General features: G+C 38.4%; 1 protein-coding gene across 2 annotated transcripts in view; it reads left to right on the top strand.

Moving 5' to 3' along the window:
• Window positions 1-18,153, top strand: part of TLE1 (TLE family member 1, transcriptional corepressor) — a 73,268-nt gene that overhangs the window by 50,595 nt on the left and 4,520 nt on the right. For both annotated transcript variants that reach the window (XM_058824173.1, XM_058824172.1), the window contains exons 10-16: window positions 1,946-1,999; window positions 3,592-3,744; window positions 4,591-4,735; window positions 5,434-5,624; window positions 7,049-7,125; window positions 14,605-14,854; window positions 16,515-16,762. In XM_058824173.1, coding sequence (XP_058680156.1) covers window positions 1,946-1,999; window positions 3,592-3,744; window positions 4,591-4,735; window positions 5,434-5,624; window positions 7,049-7,125; window positions 14,605-14,854; window positions 16,515-16,762 — 1,118 coding nt within the window. The remainder of the gene's footprint in view (window positions 1-1,945; window positions 2,000-3,591; window positions 3,745-4,590; window positions 4,736-5,433; window positions 5,625-7,048; window positions 7,126-14,604; window positions 14,855-16,514; window positions 16,763-18,153) is intronic.

The raw sequence follows: 18,153 nt of genomic DNA on the forward strand, positions 1-18,153 counted from the left end.
TACTTGTTTTTCTTGTGTTTCTATCGTAAGGAAATGTAAAGGATGCTATTGCACAGTAGAAGCAGTTTTTAATCCACATTTTAAATGTTTTGCCCTCTGTTTGTTTGACGTGGAGTTTACAGCTAAAGGCAGCATCAAGTTAAAAAATATCCAAGGATATTAGAAAGTTCCAGATTTATTCTAATCTTGAAGATAAGTGTTTTTGGAAGACCCACCAATTAAGCAAATACAGATCTGCTGATTTTGAGCTCATTTTAGATTAATCCCTTGTAGCAACAAGGAAATACTGCTTTTGTCAAAAGGCACATAAATGAGTTGTAGGACCTGTAGCTGTGGAATAATAATAAAAAGTGAATTCTTTTCCCCTTTTTAACTGTTGACTAATTTTCATATTAGTACCAATATAGTTTCACTGCATGAATTTATTAGTGAGGAGACTTCTGATATTGGTAGAAGTTACTGGAGATGCCTTTGATAGTCCCAGGAAGTTTCTATTTATTAAGATGACCGAGTTGCTAGGGTTTACTTAAACATGGCTTTGCAACTTTTTTTGTCCTCCTCCAGAGGGGCATTTCTGGCAAACCAGTGCCCCTTCTCCCACATTCTCCCACTGTTCTAGCACTCTGGGTGCTTCATGCTTCTCAGGAGATGGCAGATAAATGGAGCTAAAGCTTCCAAGTCTTTTGTTATCACCTGTTGATTGGATAGCTTCCTGAGTTGCAAATAGAATGACCATTGGTGCTCTTGGATCCCTAATATCCCTATTATGTTATTTCTTGGAGTGAGATTCAGCTGTTAACAGAAGGGAAGGGTTGAAACTACCTGTTGATTAGGGAGCATTTTTCAGTTCAGTTTTGGTGGGTGTTTCTTTTGGTTGGTTGGTTGGTTGGTTTTGGGTTTTTTGTTTGGTTGGTTTTGGGTGGCTTGGTTTTGTTTTTTTAAAGCGTTGTGGCCTGAAGTGAGAGAAAGTATTTAGTTTTATGTGTGAAAGCTCAAACACTTTAAAAGCAAGAGATGGAGGATAGTTGAGCAATCTTGTATGTCTGGTTTGTTTGTGTAGAAGCTTTTTAACTAAAAGTACTTTTATTGGAAATGTCAAACTTCTTCCCACAAAAATTTAAAGTTTTGACGTTCACTTCATTTCTTTGTTTGATTTTGAGTCAGGACTTGCCTTCTGATTGACACACTCTGGGGTGCTGTGGAAATCACTAGACCTCTGTATCTGAATGTGTCTACTGGGGCATCCTGGCCCCTGTTGGAGCAAGGGACCAGGAGCACTACAGTGACAGCAGTCATTAGTAGACCAGCTCAGGTGAACATCAGTCTAAGTGAAACAGTCAAAATGCAGTTTGACAAGCTTCAGCAGAACATTTCTGTTTAGGAACATCCTAGTATTTTGCTTTTCTTGGGCAGAAATGTTGAAATTCCTTGGCATTTCTGAAGTTTTTTCTTCCCAGAACTTTTGATTTCAAAACTTGCCTTTCTGTAAAAGGGAGAAAATGGTACTATCACTTTAACAAAGATGATTCATCAAACATGGCAAAAAGCTCTATTTTCCTGACATCTGTTTTTTGGTGTTTTTCCAGGTATGCACAAACAGCACTTTCTCCAAATTAACACAAGTTTAGTGTATGAACAGAGTACCTTTCTCTTTTAGGGGAAGTGATAACACTGTTTATGGTGGTATTGAAGGGTGGGTTTTGGACCATCTTGCTGACTGATGATGAGATCCCCATTCTTCAACTAGTTCTACCTTACTTGGGTTTTACTATTATAGCAGAAATAAGATGTTGTGTTTCTTTTTTAATTATTGTCCCTGCTGCTAATAACTTAATGAAAGGCTGTTTGTTTTCTGTTTCTGTTTTCTGAGTAGATGCGTAATTTTTCTGTCTGGGCTCTTATTGTACTAATTGAAATGAACACTATATTTATTTATTTTTAATAGGACAGTGATGGGGACAAGAGTGACGATAACTTGGTTGTAGATGTATCCAATGAGGTAACTTTTTTCATTTTTGTAGTCTTGACGTTTGCCCAAAGGTGAAAGGAAAAGTACATTTAGTTGTTAGAAGAGAAATAATCCTCTGTGGATATGTTAAAATATTCACAACTTCTCCTTTTTATTAGTACTATGTCTTCCTCTGAGATTTATCTGGTTGCCTTCTCAGTTTTTTCTTCTGCTGCTTTGTCCAGGTCTTCTCTCTCCGCAGTTAACATTCTGACCCTTCACAGCTGCCCTGTAGTGTAGAGGGTTGTGGTGAGCTGCATGTGGAAGGCTGAGGTTTTCAAACTCCTGTCTTTGAATGAAAAAGGAAGGAAGACATTATCTAATGTTCTATTTCATAGTAGGGTTGTTATTTAAAAAATTACCTTAAAAATTGCTGTTTTTAATAATAATTTTAATAAATGCTGTTTTTCTAGAATGAAGTTATTTTACAAGATTGTAGACACTTTTACAAGATTATAGACACTTTTTTTTTCTCCAGGGCTGAGATTTGGTAATGGCATCAAGGTAAAGGGATGGGTGCCCCCTTTTCTTCATCTTTTATGTCCTATAGCACACAGATTTAGGATGCCTGATTATGGTAGTGAGGTTCTTCAGGTCTGTGAAATGGAGAGAAGCTGGTAGGGAGAGAAGTGCCCTCAGCAGCCCAAGGTGCCCAAACAATGTCAGCCAAGTAGAAAAATGGGTGTCCAACTAGTGATTTTAGTAATCCTTTCAGAAGGTCGGCTTACAATGAAACTGCTTAATAATCAGTCAGTAGACTTATAGCCCTTTTGTGAGGTGTGATTTCTCCCTGGTGCTATTCTTATGAGCCAGAGGAGCGTGGAGAACCTGCAGAGCTCTGATAGCATTGTAACTCATGGGGCTGGCTATTTCAAGTTGAAGTAAATGCAGAGAGTGCCTCTGGAACAGAGAAAAAATAATCACCTGAGAGGTGATTTCAGTTTTTCTATAGATGTAAGTGGCAAGGCAATTACAGATGGTGTTTAGCAAAAATGTGGCAGCTATTATGGCATCTAAAGATCCCTGTATGAGCCATTCCACTTAAGAGGTGGACTCAATGATCCTTGTGGGTCTCTTCCAACTGAAAATACTCTGTGAAATCTGTGAAGGCATGAGTCTGCCTCTTCTTCTGAAGGTAGAGATAAGCAAGGTTTTTATCACCTGTAAGAGATTTTTGAAATGTTTATTGCAACTAGCAGAGCATGGAGAACATACATGATAAAAACTGTGTCAAGTTACTGCAGTTTCTGTTGGTCTTCCTTCTCTTACCACATTTGCTGCACTTTCTTTAGTTTGTACTTAGGTACGCTTTGCAAGCTCTGTGCTTGAAAACAATTTATGATTACATGTAGCGTACAATAAAAACAGATTCCTTCATGTACTTCTCTAGGTTGATGAAGGGATTTCAGGTTTTTTTCTACAAAGATAACAAAACATCTTGTCATTTGCGCTTACTGTTTAAATTCTTCTAGTTTGGTGGGGGTTTTTTGTGGTTTTTTTTTCTCCCATAGACTCCTGAGTGGTGTTTGTGTACCAGTTTATGACACAGTTCTATGCTGTTTTTCCCTTCCCATTGTTTCTAGGATCCTTCTTCCCCAAGGGCAAGTCCCACTCATTCACCCCGTGAAAACGGTATCGATAAAGCCCGCCTACTGAAGAAGGATGCCTCCAGCAGCCCAGCATCTACAGCTTCTTCAGGAAGTTCCACTTCCCTCAAATCCAAGGAAATGGGTCTGGTAGGTAGCAGTCAGTGGTCCCGCTAGTCTTCTTTCTTGTAAAATCCGACTCTCCACTTTTCTGCAACTTCTTGTGGCACAAATTACCCCTCATTAAACATTTGAGGCTGCAATTGCCTACTGTTTTCCCAGATCTTTAAAGTATTATTGAGCTTTCTTCCTCAGCAGTATTTTCTGCCTTGTTTTGATTTCTTCTATTTCCTACATTTCTGTCAAATGAGTTGCAAATTTATTACAAGGAGCAAGAGTTGCTTAAGCATTGGCTTGGTGGTTTTTTTGGAAGCAATAACTTATGGTTTTACATGGCATGTAAAACCACCATGGCATGTAAAAATCACTAAGAAGTTCTTCAGACTTTTTTTTTAAACTCTTCTAAATAGGCTGTTATTCCTTCGAGACTTTTTCTTGTAGTATCCCTAATAATTTGATCTGATTCTCTCTGTCATGTTTTTTTATGCTCTCAACTATATTTTGGTGGTATTTTGGTTTTTGCAGTTGGATTTTCTGTGTCAAATAATAATTGAGATATTAATGTTTTCAAACTAAAATGGTTTGGTAACGCATACTGTATTTTCCTGAAGAAAAAAATTAGCTCAGGCATTCCTTTTTATATGTCAGTAGAAGAGGGAAAATAACTTTCTACGTTTCTTATTTTAATTTTGGCAGCAATCAAAAAGGTCAACATTTCTCTCTCACGAGTTAATGTTGTCAGCATTGTGTGGATTTGTGAAAATTGGCTGAGGGACTAGGTAGTAGGTGCCCAGCATCCCAGCTGCTGTTGTGATAAATTGTATAATATAGCCTGGATTAAAAATAATACTCATTTAATTTGTTTAATGATACCAGCATGAAAAAGCCAGCACGCCTGTTCTGAAATCCAGCACACCAACTCCTCGAGGTGATGTGCCAACCCCAGGCACTAGTGCAACTCCAGGACTCCGTCCAGGCCTTGGCAAACCTCCAACAATGGACCCTCTGGTTAACCAAGCTGGTAAATGCATTACCTCATTGTTTTTTATGGTTCCAGAATTAATCTTTTTTTTACACATGTGACTGCTAACTAAATATATTGCTTTGTTCTTGATATCAAGAGAGGGCTTGATGAGAAGCAGATGTTTGGATTATCAGGAGTTTGAATATCTTTCTGTCTCTTAGTCTTCTTTGTTTACTTTTGTCTTTATCTTTTTTTGCAAATAATCCAGAGACTGAATGCAATATAAAAAGACTTCTCAGAAGTTTCTGGTACTTACTCTGCATGCAATCTCTTCTACGGTCTTTGTCTGAATCTACTAATATTTGCTGCAGTGCACAGCTTGACAAATGCCGGGGGAAGTTTACTTTTGCTATTCAGGCTGGTACACACAGTTGCTTCAGACATGAGCTGTGTAAACCATGTCTGTCAGCTTTACTGCTTAATTTGGCAAAGAAGAGATTAATGTAAACAGGGGAATATTACAGAAATGGAAATAGGTAATGCTAGAAGAGATTGCTAGAAGTAATCAGCAAGTTCAGACTTCAGTAGATCTTATTTACACTGAAAAGAGCTGGTGGTACTGACAAATTATGGCAATGTTTCTTGACAGCGTGTGAGGGGGGGAAGGCGAGGTGTTTTAGGAGAGGAAAAAAAGGGGCTTCTTTCCTGTATGCAGGAATACATAAATAAACCCACTTAATTTCATGATTCTGTAGCTGCAGGTTTGCGGACCCCGTTGGCAGTACCAGGACCATACCCTGCTCCGTTTGGAATGGTACCTCACGCTGGCATGAATGGAGAGTTAACCAGTCCAGGGGCAGCCTATGCCAGTCTGCACAATATGTCACCCCAGATGAGTGCTGCTGCTGCGGCAGCTGCCGTGGTTGCCTATGGAAGATCTCCTATGGTAGGCCATACGTTGCATGCAATCTCAGTCCTGTGAGTTGCGGTTCACTGAGAAGAGCCGCATGCTTCATTTACCACTGCAGAATTCCCAACTCATAACAGTGCCAGAGGCTTGACAGCTTCACTGCGTGCTTCACTGCATGCTTCACTTTGCTGTGTGGCTGAAGAAACAAATTTGCACCTTGAAAGCAAAGAATTTCAGTGTATTAGTGTATGTTTTCTTTGTCCTTCACCTTCATCAGGGTTTTAACTGATGAATAAAGACCAAAACATTATTTTGTGCTGCTGTAATTGAAAAAATAGTTTTGGTACACACAAAGTATTTAATCTGCTTTTTGGTTGCTGAACCACATTTGTATTCCATATAGACATAACAAAGTAATCTTGAAGCATGTAAATGTTTTTTTCTTATCTGGGTCTCTGTACCTGTTTTTTTGGGTTTTTTTGTGGAAATCAACCTGAGAAATTGGTCAGTACCTATTTTGGAGCTCTGAGATCAGGTGTGTTAAGAATAGTTGCAGTTGTGGGTGTAGTAAGTAAATGGAACCTGGTAGTTACAGTGGCTGTCACACAGAATAACCTAGGGTCCTGACTCTCTAAACATGAGCTTTGTCTATGCAGAAAGCTGCCATAAACTTACCTACTTGTAAATTTGCAAAGTTGGATTTATGCTTGTCAACTTCTCATTACTGTTTCTACGACCACTTTTTTCAAACTGGTAAACAGGGCTTTTGTGTGAAAATGTTCAAATTTTAAATAGCTTACACCCTCCTTTTAAAGTAATAACAATGTTTATTCGAGTATAACGTTCAGAAGAAAAACTAAGACATTTGGTCAACTTTTTCTGCTTGGATTATTTGATAAACATACTCAAGATATAAAAATTCAGTGAAATTGCAGTATGTAAAGAGAATGTTGTTTTTTTTAAGCTGTGGATGAGCTTGTTTGCACCCCACAATGTGTCTGAGAGATCTCTCAGCTGCTGTGCCCACACAGAATGCTGTGGAGGCATTGAGATCCTAGCTGGGGCCCAGAGCTACTTTCCAGCACCTCACTGTGCCAGCCTGAATATGTGCTAGCTCTCCCAGGAGTGAAAAGCACTGGCATAGCTTGTTGCTGACATGGACTCTGATTCCAGGGCCAACACAGGACTCTCCCTGCTAACCCAGACTGCTGGGTAATGCTCAGTGTCTGAGTGCATGATAAATTATTTTCTGCTTTCGTATGAGTGCTTCTATCAAAAGAATGCTCAGAGAAAAGGTCTGGGTTTTGCCCCCCGATGGAGGGGCAGTGGAGTTGTCTGATACTGTGGGTAAAAGCCACCTTTTGGTTAAATGCAGAGTATCTTGGGAGTGGAGAAAAGAGACTTGCTGAGAAATGGATGAGAAATTCCACATGTAAGATTAATTCACTTTTTGTTGTCAGGTTGGGTTTGATCCTCCTCCTCACATGAGAGTACCTGGAATCCCTCCAAATCTAGCAGGGATTCCTGGGGGAAAACCGTAAGTAACTTTTAACATTTTGGTAACTTCTGCAATATTTAGAGGGAATGAAGTTATATTTGTCAGTGAACAGGGATTCCAAAGCGGGGGGTGGTGTTTGGTTGTTTTTAGAGGGTGTTTTAGACTTCTCTAGGTAAAACCTGCAGCATAAAAGTTCTCAAATGTCAGTTGTCATATCCCAAAACAGGTATGTATTTCCTAACAACCTATTTCCAAGTCGTTGAAGGTAAATGTTAAGGCTTTTTTTATTTCATTCTTTCTCGGGAAAGTTAAGGGGATGACAAACTAAACAGTAAATAGTGGTAAAATGTGTTAGATAAAAATATGTTGAAACTAAAATTTGCACTACATCAGGATAAATGTGTATTGCAAACTTGCAGACTCCTTGTCTGGCACTTGTTTTATCAGGCATGGGAGTCTGCAACTGATGACAGGAGGTATCTGGAGCAGTTACTTTAGCAACAGATTACACACACTTTGCATAATGGAGCAAGCTATTTAGAACTTTTGTGTGAGTACAGCTGGAGAGCAAAAGGATGATGAAGCAGTTGTGGAGCAGGTGGTGCATAGATGTAGAAGAAGTTCCACAATAAGTATTTTTATTTAAAAGTTTTGGTTATTGGTGTTAAAGTTATTAAAGTTATTATTAAGTTATTAAATAAAATGGTTCTGTGATGCTGCAACTTATTAGTGTCTCAATAAAATAAGTTCAGCAGCATACATGAAATGTTTCAGTAATTTGGCTTTGGTAGACCATTGACCCTGAACTTCACCAGTGCAGTAGACTCACGAGCACGTATGACCTCTGAAAATACACAATTAATGTTTACGTATTTCTGGACGGGTAGTCTATGTGGCTACTAACAGAGCAAATTTAATTCAGCTGTTTTTCTGGAGAGAATGAGGCAGAGAGCACTCCTAACAGTTTTTTCAACACTGTTAGAACCTGTTCTTTGTTCACACTTGACAGTCAGTCCTGACTTCTCATTCAACAGGAGCTTGCAATTAGAGCAGTTTTTCTCTACCTAGCTGCTTACATAATTTTGAAACTTATTTAACACATTGGACTTTCTGTGCAGGATGTTAATGTTTCATAATGCCTATTTACCAATCTATATTTAATTTTTCCTTTTGCAGTTTCAGGAAACATTTAGAAACTATTACTTTTAGGATGCCAAGTTGTCTGACAGGCTGTGGTGAAAACCATATACTCATGCATTTCTGTTTGCTTTGATTTTGGACTAGTGATACCTTCTAATGTCAGTCTTGCAAACATCCTTGAAAGAATACCAGATTACAGGCCAAAAAAAAGTATGTTTTCTTCTGATTTTTTTCCTATAACAATAGGGAAGCAGCAGACTTGGTTTGGAAAGCCATCCTGAATGTGTTTTTGTGGTTATCCACCATGCTTCTGGGAACAGGCTTAGCTATCTGTTGACAGTGTGAGAAACCTGTTAAATCTTGGTTGTACTTAGAGCTGGTGGTGTGTTGACAAGATTAGTGAAGTGAGGGCACAATGAGTTGGTGTTGTGTATCAAATGTGGTGTATTTAAATTTAGTGCAGTAAGGATCAGGCTTTGTACTCAAAACTCAGACATAGTCTTGCTGACTGTCATACAATTTGGCATACTTAAATTAAATGCTTTTGAAAATCATATAATTGAGTGGCTCTATGTTTTTACTTCTAAACAAGTGTGTTCATAAGCTTTCAATAACATATTTCATTGCCTTGCAATATTTTATATTGTAATCTAGTGAAACCTATTTTTGTTTAGAAATTTTGTTCACAGAAGTTTTCTGTGGCTGAGTTCTAGTTGTTACACTGTTCAAGGACAGCATATGTATACTACTCTACTTTGTATCCTGGTAATTTAGCTGACTTAATCAGGAGTGGGGGGAAACTGTGGGAGTTGCTTGGGTTTTTTAAATGTTTTTACCACTTCATTCGCACTGCTTCATATGTTGCCTGCTTCGATACATACGCCCTAGTCACCACTTCATTTAATGTGTTCTGCAGTGTTTGGGGGTTTTTGTGGTCATGTTACTTGTACATTTCTTCAAAAATTATTTCTTTGCTTATCTTAGTGAAGCAAGTCTAAAATTTTTATAAACTTGTGGAATTGTCTTTCCATTGACAGCTATAAAACAATCTCATGTTCTAGTCTTGATTGGCTAGATGCTGTCTGCTACCTGCAGCATTTGCAAGTATCTCACCTACTTCAGGTTTTTCTCCTGTAGTTTCTGTAGAGAGCAGATATAGTCATGCAAACTGGTGGAGTATGCTTTGTTTTTTTTTCCAAGTCAGGCTTTTTCTTGATTGCCGATACGCTGACGCATTGAATTTGTTTTATTAGATGTGAAGTTTTAGTGAGTCTTGTTGCAAGTGCTACAGAGAATTTTTGAATTGAACTATTGAATCCCCACTCATATGTGTATGCTTTAGGCTGCACATTTTTAATCAATGGTTATGATTATACTGTTTTTTGACCCAAGAGAAAATTATGCTCCCTTCTTTCTAAAGAAAGACGCTTCTGATAGCACCCAGGTTTTTGTAAGCCTTGTATGTTCTGAGGTCTGTTATTGATCTTCTTGTTAGAAAAATGTGTAGCCTGTTAAAAACCCACTTGGACATGAACATGTGGTGTCTGAGTCCTGAATGCTTTTGTTCTGATGCTTTTAAATATGCCCTGGACTGTAAGTTTTTTGTGTGTTGCTCTAATTTTTTTTTTTTTCTTTGCATAGTCTTTCTAACAAGTACTTAGCTTTTAGTGTTCTATAGCTGCTGAAATAACATTCTTATGGATTTCTGGTTTATGTGAACCATGCCTTTTAATAGCTGGATTTTGGACTAAATACAGAGTTTCAAGATTAGTGGTAAGATTTATGTCCATAGTACTGCTTCCTTGGTGTATAAAATTCTGAATTAATGTTAGTATTGAGAACAAATGTATTTCTCAGCGTGTTTTCCTGGGCAGTGAAAGCAGCTGAAAATATATGTTTCTAATTCTAGTAGGAAAAGGAGAACTTTACATGGTAAATGTTAAATCTTCCTGCTTCTACTTGTAAGTTGACTTTTCACTGTGTTTGTGGAGAGGTACACTATACTCTTTTGGAATTGCTTGATTTCAGTTCTGTTCTGTTCTTCAGATCTTCATACTTTTACAGTGAATGTACAATGAGAGATATTGTAAAGGACAGCTAATTTTACTGTATTATAGGAGATTAAGGGCTGTGTGCATCCCTGCCATTTATCTCTAAATAGAATCATTTGGTGACATGTTTGAAGATGAAAATTCAGTCATTTCTGTACAAACATATCTATCATTGTTTCTTGGCATTTTGTTCTATATGATGAAACAACACACTCAGATATTCATGTTTTTTTGTGATAACTACAATTAAAAATGAGCTGGAGTGCAAAGAAAAGCTGAAAGCAAAATGCAGTTGTGAATGGAAGGAACTTTTTGCTTTCTTATTTTGCTGTGGGTGGTACTGTTCTGCTAGTTAAAGAAGTCTGCTTGAATTGAAGGGATGAAGTGGAAGTTTTTGAGGGATTTTTTTTTTAAGACCTTACTTTAGTAGGCAGGAATTGTGTGCATTTGTACATCAATCTGAATACTTAGAGTAGCTGGCAGGTAGTTTAGTTAATTTCCCATATTCTTGGGTAGTGAATTAATTATCCTGAACTCTCCTCAGCATGTCAGATGGTACTTACTTGCTGTATACTTATTTGGAAATTTGAGAAATAAGCTGAGAAACTGGTTTGTATTAGTATCACTTAACCATGTTGCTGGGCATAGGAATTCTGAGTACTGCTTTGACACATGTGAGAGAAGTCCCTGGATGCAGTAATTCAGAAGATTATTTCCATTATTCAGAAATAATATAAGTATACTATTTCTCAGAACTCTTTGAAGCAAAATGCACAGACACTTGTCTTATAATTGTTCTTGTCATAATATTCTGTTAATATGTATTACTTGATATGTACTTACCTTATTTTTATATTGCATATTTTAATTGCATTTTTAGAAGATAATTTTCTTTGTTTGTTGTTAGCCCAACACAAGGAAGACTCTCCTTTGACCAAAGAGGGATAATCATGGAATCAATGATAGGATAGCCATCTTTCATACAGGCAGAAAGTTCTGAGTGAGACAGAAAACTGTGCTAGTCTTGAGACTAAACAGCAGTTTCTGGCATACATGATCAGTTCTAAAAGAAAAATGGGTGGTCGAGTGGTGCCTGTTAAGTCCTGACCTTTAGGGAACTCAAGAATTTGCCAGATTTTGCTAGTTGTTGACTCCTATGAGGTTAGATAATGAAAATTCTTGCAGTTTTTGAGAATTGAGGCCTGTGAATATGTCTAGCACACTAAAAATTGAATCTTCTGTAGGTGTGGACCTGTAAGTACAGTCCTTCCCAGAAGTAGCAGGATCTCTTTCATGATGAAGAGGAAGCCAAAGACTGCAGCGTTTGAGCTGCCAATAATCCTTTGCACTCCTGCTGTCTCTGGTCCTGTGTTCTTCTGGAGACAGACACTTTTCCTTGTCCAAGAGTGTCTGGAGTGTCAGTCTGGCAAGCCATGCAAGCCTTTTCAAGGTTAAAAGGTATCATGTAACAAAAGTTATACCATAATACCTAGCAGAGACGAGTCGCTAGACTACCATACCGTAAGTATGCTGGCAGTGGTGATGTCAGCATTACATGTGACATATCTCAAAGCAAACAGGAACATTTACTGCTTTGTGTGCTTGTCTTGGCAGAGGGATTTGGCAAAGTGTAGCCATTTCTTTCTAAAGTGGATTGCAGATAAGTTGCACTGTAGAAAAAGCTGTCTTGGCTTTGTAAGAAACTGGTCTGGTTGTTAGGCCATCAAACTAAGCAAATGCTAAAAAAGAGGAACTGCTTCTATGATTAGTATAGCCCCTCTTTAAACGTAGACATAGTGGTAAAATTCTACATGATTTAAAAATACAGTAGGTAGGCCTCTGATGTTTCAAAGCATAAGAGTCACTACAGTTCTACAGTAAACAGGAAGTACTTGAAAAATGTTTCTATTGTCTTCCTCACACCCCATCTCAGCAAGAACTGAGGAGCTCTGTGTATGCACCTAAGCATTTCAAAACACAAATTATTTAGGTAGTTTGAATTGAACAGAACATTTAAGCTGTAACCTTCAAATTAAAAAAAAATAATGGACAAGTAGATTATTAATCTTGGACATGCTGGAAAAAATTGCCTAATAAGTGCTTAATTGTTTTGCTTCAGTCCATGATAAAAGCAAGGGTGGGCTGAAACTTCAAAGTTATATGGTTCTGTGTACTCTTACTGCTAACAATTACTCTGCAACTGACTTCGATCTGGAGCCCAGGATGGGGCAAAGCTTTTCGGCAAAGCTTAATGCTGTGACTCTTTTGTTGGATTCTGTAGATGAACCGGCGCAGTTCAGCCTCAAGCAGCCTTGTTGCCACTCCTGTTCTGCTTTCTCTCCTGCCCCGTGTCTGATCTGTTTAGTGAATACCGACTTTGGGATTCAAAGGCGGGATTTGTAGAACCTACAATCTTGTGTCTCTTCTTCTTCGCAGAAAGGAATGGGTTTCTAGTTAAGCCTTTTTCATTACTGTAATTCTTCAAAAAAAAAGACAAAAAGGTTCCCACGGGACAAAATACATTTGATATACTGTGTGCTTTGTGTACATGTAAGGGAGTGAACACTGCACTTCCTTTCTTACCTTACATTTCCTATTCCTGTCATTTCTGTGCCAAAAAAGATGTCATCTTTTGCACTTGCTCATTCTCTATTTCTGTGTACTCTCTGAGTAAGCTTTCTGCTTATACGCCCAACCATGAAACATGAATGAGTACAGGAATTGCATGCATATGTACTATTCGTTTCTCCTGTGTTTAAGAGCAGTTACTGTTAACCATTTTTTGCCCTTCACTTAAGAAAAGACTTGGGATATTGCATAGATTGACTGTTTCCAGTCTTAGTTTCAGTATGGAAGAGCTATGGAGTTCTTTCATCTCTCCTCATGGTTTTTCAAAGGAATATCTTATGCCCAGAAGCAGAGCAGATTCAGTTGCTTTGTGATGTCTGTTCCAGAACCAGGCCTCTTCCTTGTTCCTTCATTTCAAACTATGTGATACTTGGGAACATGTAAAAAGATGCCTTGAAAATACTAGCTTATTATTCAGGACTGAAGATTTAATAGAAATAGCTATTGTTGGGTTCTTGGAAGATGGATGGAGTACTAATAGTTGAACTACAGTGATTGAAGATTTCCAAGGAAGAAAGTAGATTTGGAAAATAAAAGGCAGTTCTGAACAGGAGAATATATTAGAAAAATAAATGTTTCAGTAGAGTGATGGCATCTTATTAGTGGAAAAACCAAAAAAAGAATACTTATCTCTCAGCGTTTTTTATCCACTTCAGCCTCTTGAAGGATGTTGTTGATGTAACAACAGCATCAAAAGCATGATGGATGCACTTACAACAAAAGTAACAGAAAAGGAGCTCACTAGTATAGCAAAAGCCAGCATTTTACAGTAGCATTTTCATTAGTAGTTAAAATAAACAAAGAACCCCCTCCGCACCTGAAACCTTTATTAGTTGGGATTTGTGCACTTGCCCTTGAGCAGAGCTGACTTACTTTTCAGTGACCATGAAAAAATAATTTCATGTACTTTCCCTGAAGAGTGTTTTTATTCAGTGCTAGAACGTCACTTCCTCAACCTTCAGTTTCCACAAACTGGAAATCATGCAATGAATACAGATAAAAGGTATTTCTGAAGTGCCAAAAGTACCTGGAAAACTGAGCCTTTCAGGTTTTTCAATGTACGTATTCAAGAAAACATAATTTTGAGAAGATGATATCAGCTTTCTGATGAAATCTGTGTGCAGCCACTCTGTGTTTCTATTTTCTGTGTTTCTGTTTCCTAAAGCACTACTTACCAGCTGGAAAGACGGGTATATGAGCACAGGCAGTGGTGATGTTACAAATGAGGTGCAGGAATCAAGCAAAACTTTGTTTTGTGGTGCCACAAGGCAACAGGTGCAAGCCTCATGGAAGGATGAGTGGTGCCTGGTGAGGCACTGCTGCTGTGGTATTTGTGTTGATGAGACTTGCAACTGCTAGCTGGAAACTGGGGGCTGAAAGGTCTTGCGATTATCCAAGTGGCTGAGGGATAGCAGCCATGACCTTGGTCTGTAGAGTTAAGAGTGGAATTTAACCTGCTTTCCCATGGCACAAATATTTCAGCTGAGTCAAAGTGAAAATTTCTATTGTGACTCTTTCTCTCCATATGAGGTTTCATCTGCCTGCATTACTTGGCACTGTAGCACTTTGCTACAGTAGATTTTTGCGAGATGATTGGCAAAGAACTAAAATTAAAAATACTGTGTTTTTCTTGCATTGTAGTTCTGTAATGGCTGATTTTTTAAATTGTTTTGTCTTCTCTCTTTCCCTTCCCCAAAAGAGCCTACTCCTTTCACGTTACTGCGGATGGTCAGATGCAGCCAGTTCCTTTCCCTCCTGATGCCCTCATCGGTCCAGGAATCCCTCGCCACGCCCGTCAGATCAACACCCTGAACCATGGGGAAGTTGTGTGTGCAGTTACCATCAGCAACCCCACGAGACACGTGTACACGGGTGGGAAGGGGTGTGTCAAGGTTTGGGACATCAGCCAGCCTGGCAACAAGAGCCCCGTCTCTCAGCTGGACTGCCTGGTAGGTGAACAGGAATTCATGCACAAGGGTAGCTTCTCCTCAGAGACTCAAAAAAAAGTCCTTGTTTGGATTTTGTTCATATAAAAAGGAAATAGAAGATCTGTTTCCTGGTGTCCTTTTCTCTTTTTTCAATACATAACAGTGTCATGGAGAACAGTGCTGGTTTGTTTAGTGATAATTATCACTAAGGGTCAAATAACAGATTAGCTCAGATTTCTGAATAGAATGTGTATGTCATGTTTTGAATAAAACACAGTATTTTTTCCCTTTTTAGTTATACTGATGATTTTTGTGCATGAGTTTAAAAGGAATATAGCTTGTCTTATGCAGGGCTGCAGAGAACCTTCCTAGGTCTTTCACGAACACAAGGAGCAAAAACCTCATTTCTGTAAGATGATAGCAGCCACATACTGGAATAATGAGACACAGTACCAAAGGTCACTTAAAGTTTTGCTATGATTTTTGTTCACGATCCACTAGTTATACATATAGGCTGGTTATTTTCACATGTGCAGGGTACAAAAGGGACTGGATGCAATAGTATATAGGTAGCTGAAAAGTTAACTCAAAATAATGGCTCAATAAGAGATGCTTCTCACTAGAGGCAGCGTAAAGGTCTGTGCAGTGTTAACTGAGAAGACAATGCTGTCAAGCACAGCAATATGTATTGTGAATGAAAATTCTAGCTTCAGTGTAGATCTAATTAAATGTGGTGGGTTTTTTACCTTTTATCCTTTCTTTACTGCTATCATTTTGTAATTGCTGAGTAGTAATAGTGAAGTTGAATAGGTATTCTGTTCTGTGGCATGTATATCTGTCTGGATGAAGAGCCTTCATTTAAGTCGGGTAGCATTAATGACTGATTAAGTCAACATTTTCACTGCCCTACTTCCTGCTCCTTTGCTGCAAATTACAAAAATATATCATAGTAGGAATACTGTTAACTAATTCTTGCAGTGGTTTTTTCTGTCTTAAGTTACAGATCTTTATCATCAATTTTGTAAAAAAACTGTTGCCAGTCAAGCAAGGCTGTAATAAGGCAAGGTAGAAATGTCTTCTGTCACTAACTCCCCCACAGTACCTCTCAAATCAACAATAACATCATGAAGGAGAGATCAATATGTACAATAAGAATAATGTTGAACAACAAAGGACCAACATAAATACAGGACCAATACAGGAATCCTTAATCTTTCAACTTTAATATTGTGAATGAAAAATAGTATTTGAAAGAAAAATTCAAAAACCTGAAGCGCATGAGACTAGAACGACATTTTCATATAGGGCTGTTAAATGCCAAATGAAAGGTCATTTGCTTTAATATTTCTATTGTTGGTGACCTTCACTGATGGAGTACATTTGCAGAAAAGCAAGCTTACTTTGGCTCTATTTTTGTGTAATGAGATAGAAAACTTGCCATTTGTCACGTTTGAAACAGAGTAGACTGTGGCAACAGGAGTCTGCAGTTTTAATTTCTGCAGCTGCAGTTTCTAATTAGTGATGAGAAGTAGGTGTTTCCAACCTTTTAAGATCTGCTGGCTCCTCTTCAGTACTTTGGTAATGGAAAAATTACCACACTGCTTGAAACTTCGATGCAGTCAGAATTATGTTAGTGGTCATTACTGGCAGGCACATAACTGAGGTGATTTGTATTGTACAGAACAGAGATAACTACATCCGCTCCTGTAAATTGCTGCCTGATGGATGCACCCTCATCGTAGGCGGGGAAGCCAGCACGTTATCCATTTGGGACCTGGCAGCTCCAACTCCTCGCATCAAAGCAGAGCTGACATCCTCAGCACCTGCCTGCTATGCTCTGGCTATCAGCCCTGACTCCAAGGTGTGCTTTTCCTGCTGCAGTGATGGGAACATTGCTGTATGGGATCTGCATAACCAGACATTGGTCAGGTGAGTTGTTGTTTACAGAAAATTTTAATAGAAGTTACTCTTTGGACAGCTACATAAATATTTATCTCCCTGAATAGGGTTTATAACAGCAAAGTAAATAGTGTCTCTTATTCAGGGGAGTGGTTTACACCCAAGTCAGGCAGAAACTAGTTTTGGTAGTTTCAGCCTAGTCTTGGAAGATGTCTTTTAGGATTTGTCCATAATCTGCTGTAGTCAATGTGAAAGCTCCTGCAGGTCTCTATTATTTGGGATTGGTCTGCCGGTTTCTACAAGCAGTGTTCTTGCTGGTTTGTTACTGGTATGGACTGAACATGCCTTCTAGGGAAGGTTTGAGATTTACTCTTTTCCTTTGTCTTAGGCCTTGTTAAGTAGAATAAGACTATTTTCAATTCCTATTTAGCAAGGATAAGTAGTAAAATTAATCTTACAATTAATCTTACTATTTTTCCTAAAGAACTGATCCTCTCAGTTCTTTAGGAAAGCAGAGGGGCTTACTATAAGATAAATTTAGTTTAGGCTTATCAAAGCAATGATGGCTTACAATATTTTGAGAAGAGTTCTGAACACAAAAACTAAAGAATATGCTTAGTCCGCTGTGTTTCAGTTAAACTTCCTGTATATCCACAATTAGCTGAAAATTGCATACAGAGAGTCATGTTAATGTGCATGCAATTTTTTTCTTTCTGTTGAACTTTAGGTCAATAAATACAATTTTAGTTACATAAAGTTTTCACTTTATCATGTGCATGCTTAGCCCCTGTAAGGTTGCACTGTGCAACATCTATACACATCTGTGAATGTCTTGCCTTTTAAATGTTTGCTGTATGTGTTCCCACCACTTGCACGCTGATCTTGCTGGTTGATAGCACATGGAATTTTGAGACCAGAGCTACTAAGCAAAACATGCCATGTGACCTTTCTGTGGCAGCTCTTGGTGATTCATACCCTTCCTTCGCAAGCTAGTTGTCTTTTCCCCACCCGCCCTCCGCCTTTCGCACTGAGGCACAGGACTTTGCTAAAGCTAATTGCTGATGAAAAATGCAGAAGCTCCAGAATGCTTTTGCCAAAGGATCAAGAAAAAGTTGAGATGACCTTCTGGTTGCTGAAAGCTGAGATTTGCTAATGAGAAGGTTATAAAACTGCTCCGTTTAGATTTTTCTAATCTCCTGCCACAGAGAATGCAACTTTGTGACTCAGCAATGCTTGTGTTTAACTATCTGGATCTCTATCTGGATCCCTTTCTATTAGTATATCTGCTTGTTATTTATCTTCTTGACCTGCAGCCAAAGAAAAATGCAGAAGCTGTTTTCTGAAATTGGAGGTTTTATTCTCTGACCGCTTCAATTTTATCTGAGTTATCCTTAGTGGTTTTTAACTCTAGTTACTGGGCT

Source organism: Ammospiza caudacuta, chromosome Z, assembly GCF_027887145.1.
Source record: "Ammospiza caudacuta isolate bAmmCau1 chromosome Z, bAmmCau1.pri, whole genome shotgun sequence".
NCBI lineage: Eukaryota > Metazoa > Chordata > Aves > Passeriformes > Passerellidae > Ammospiza > Ammospiza caudacuta.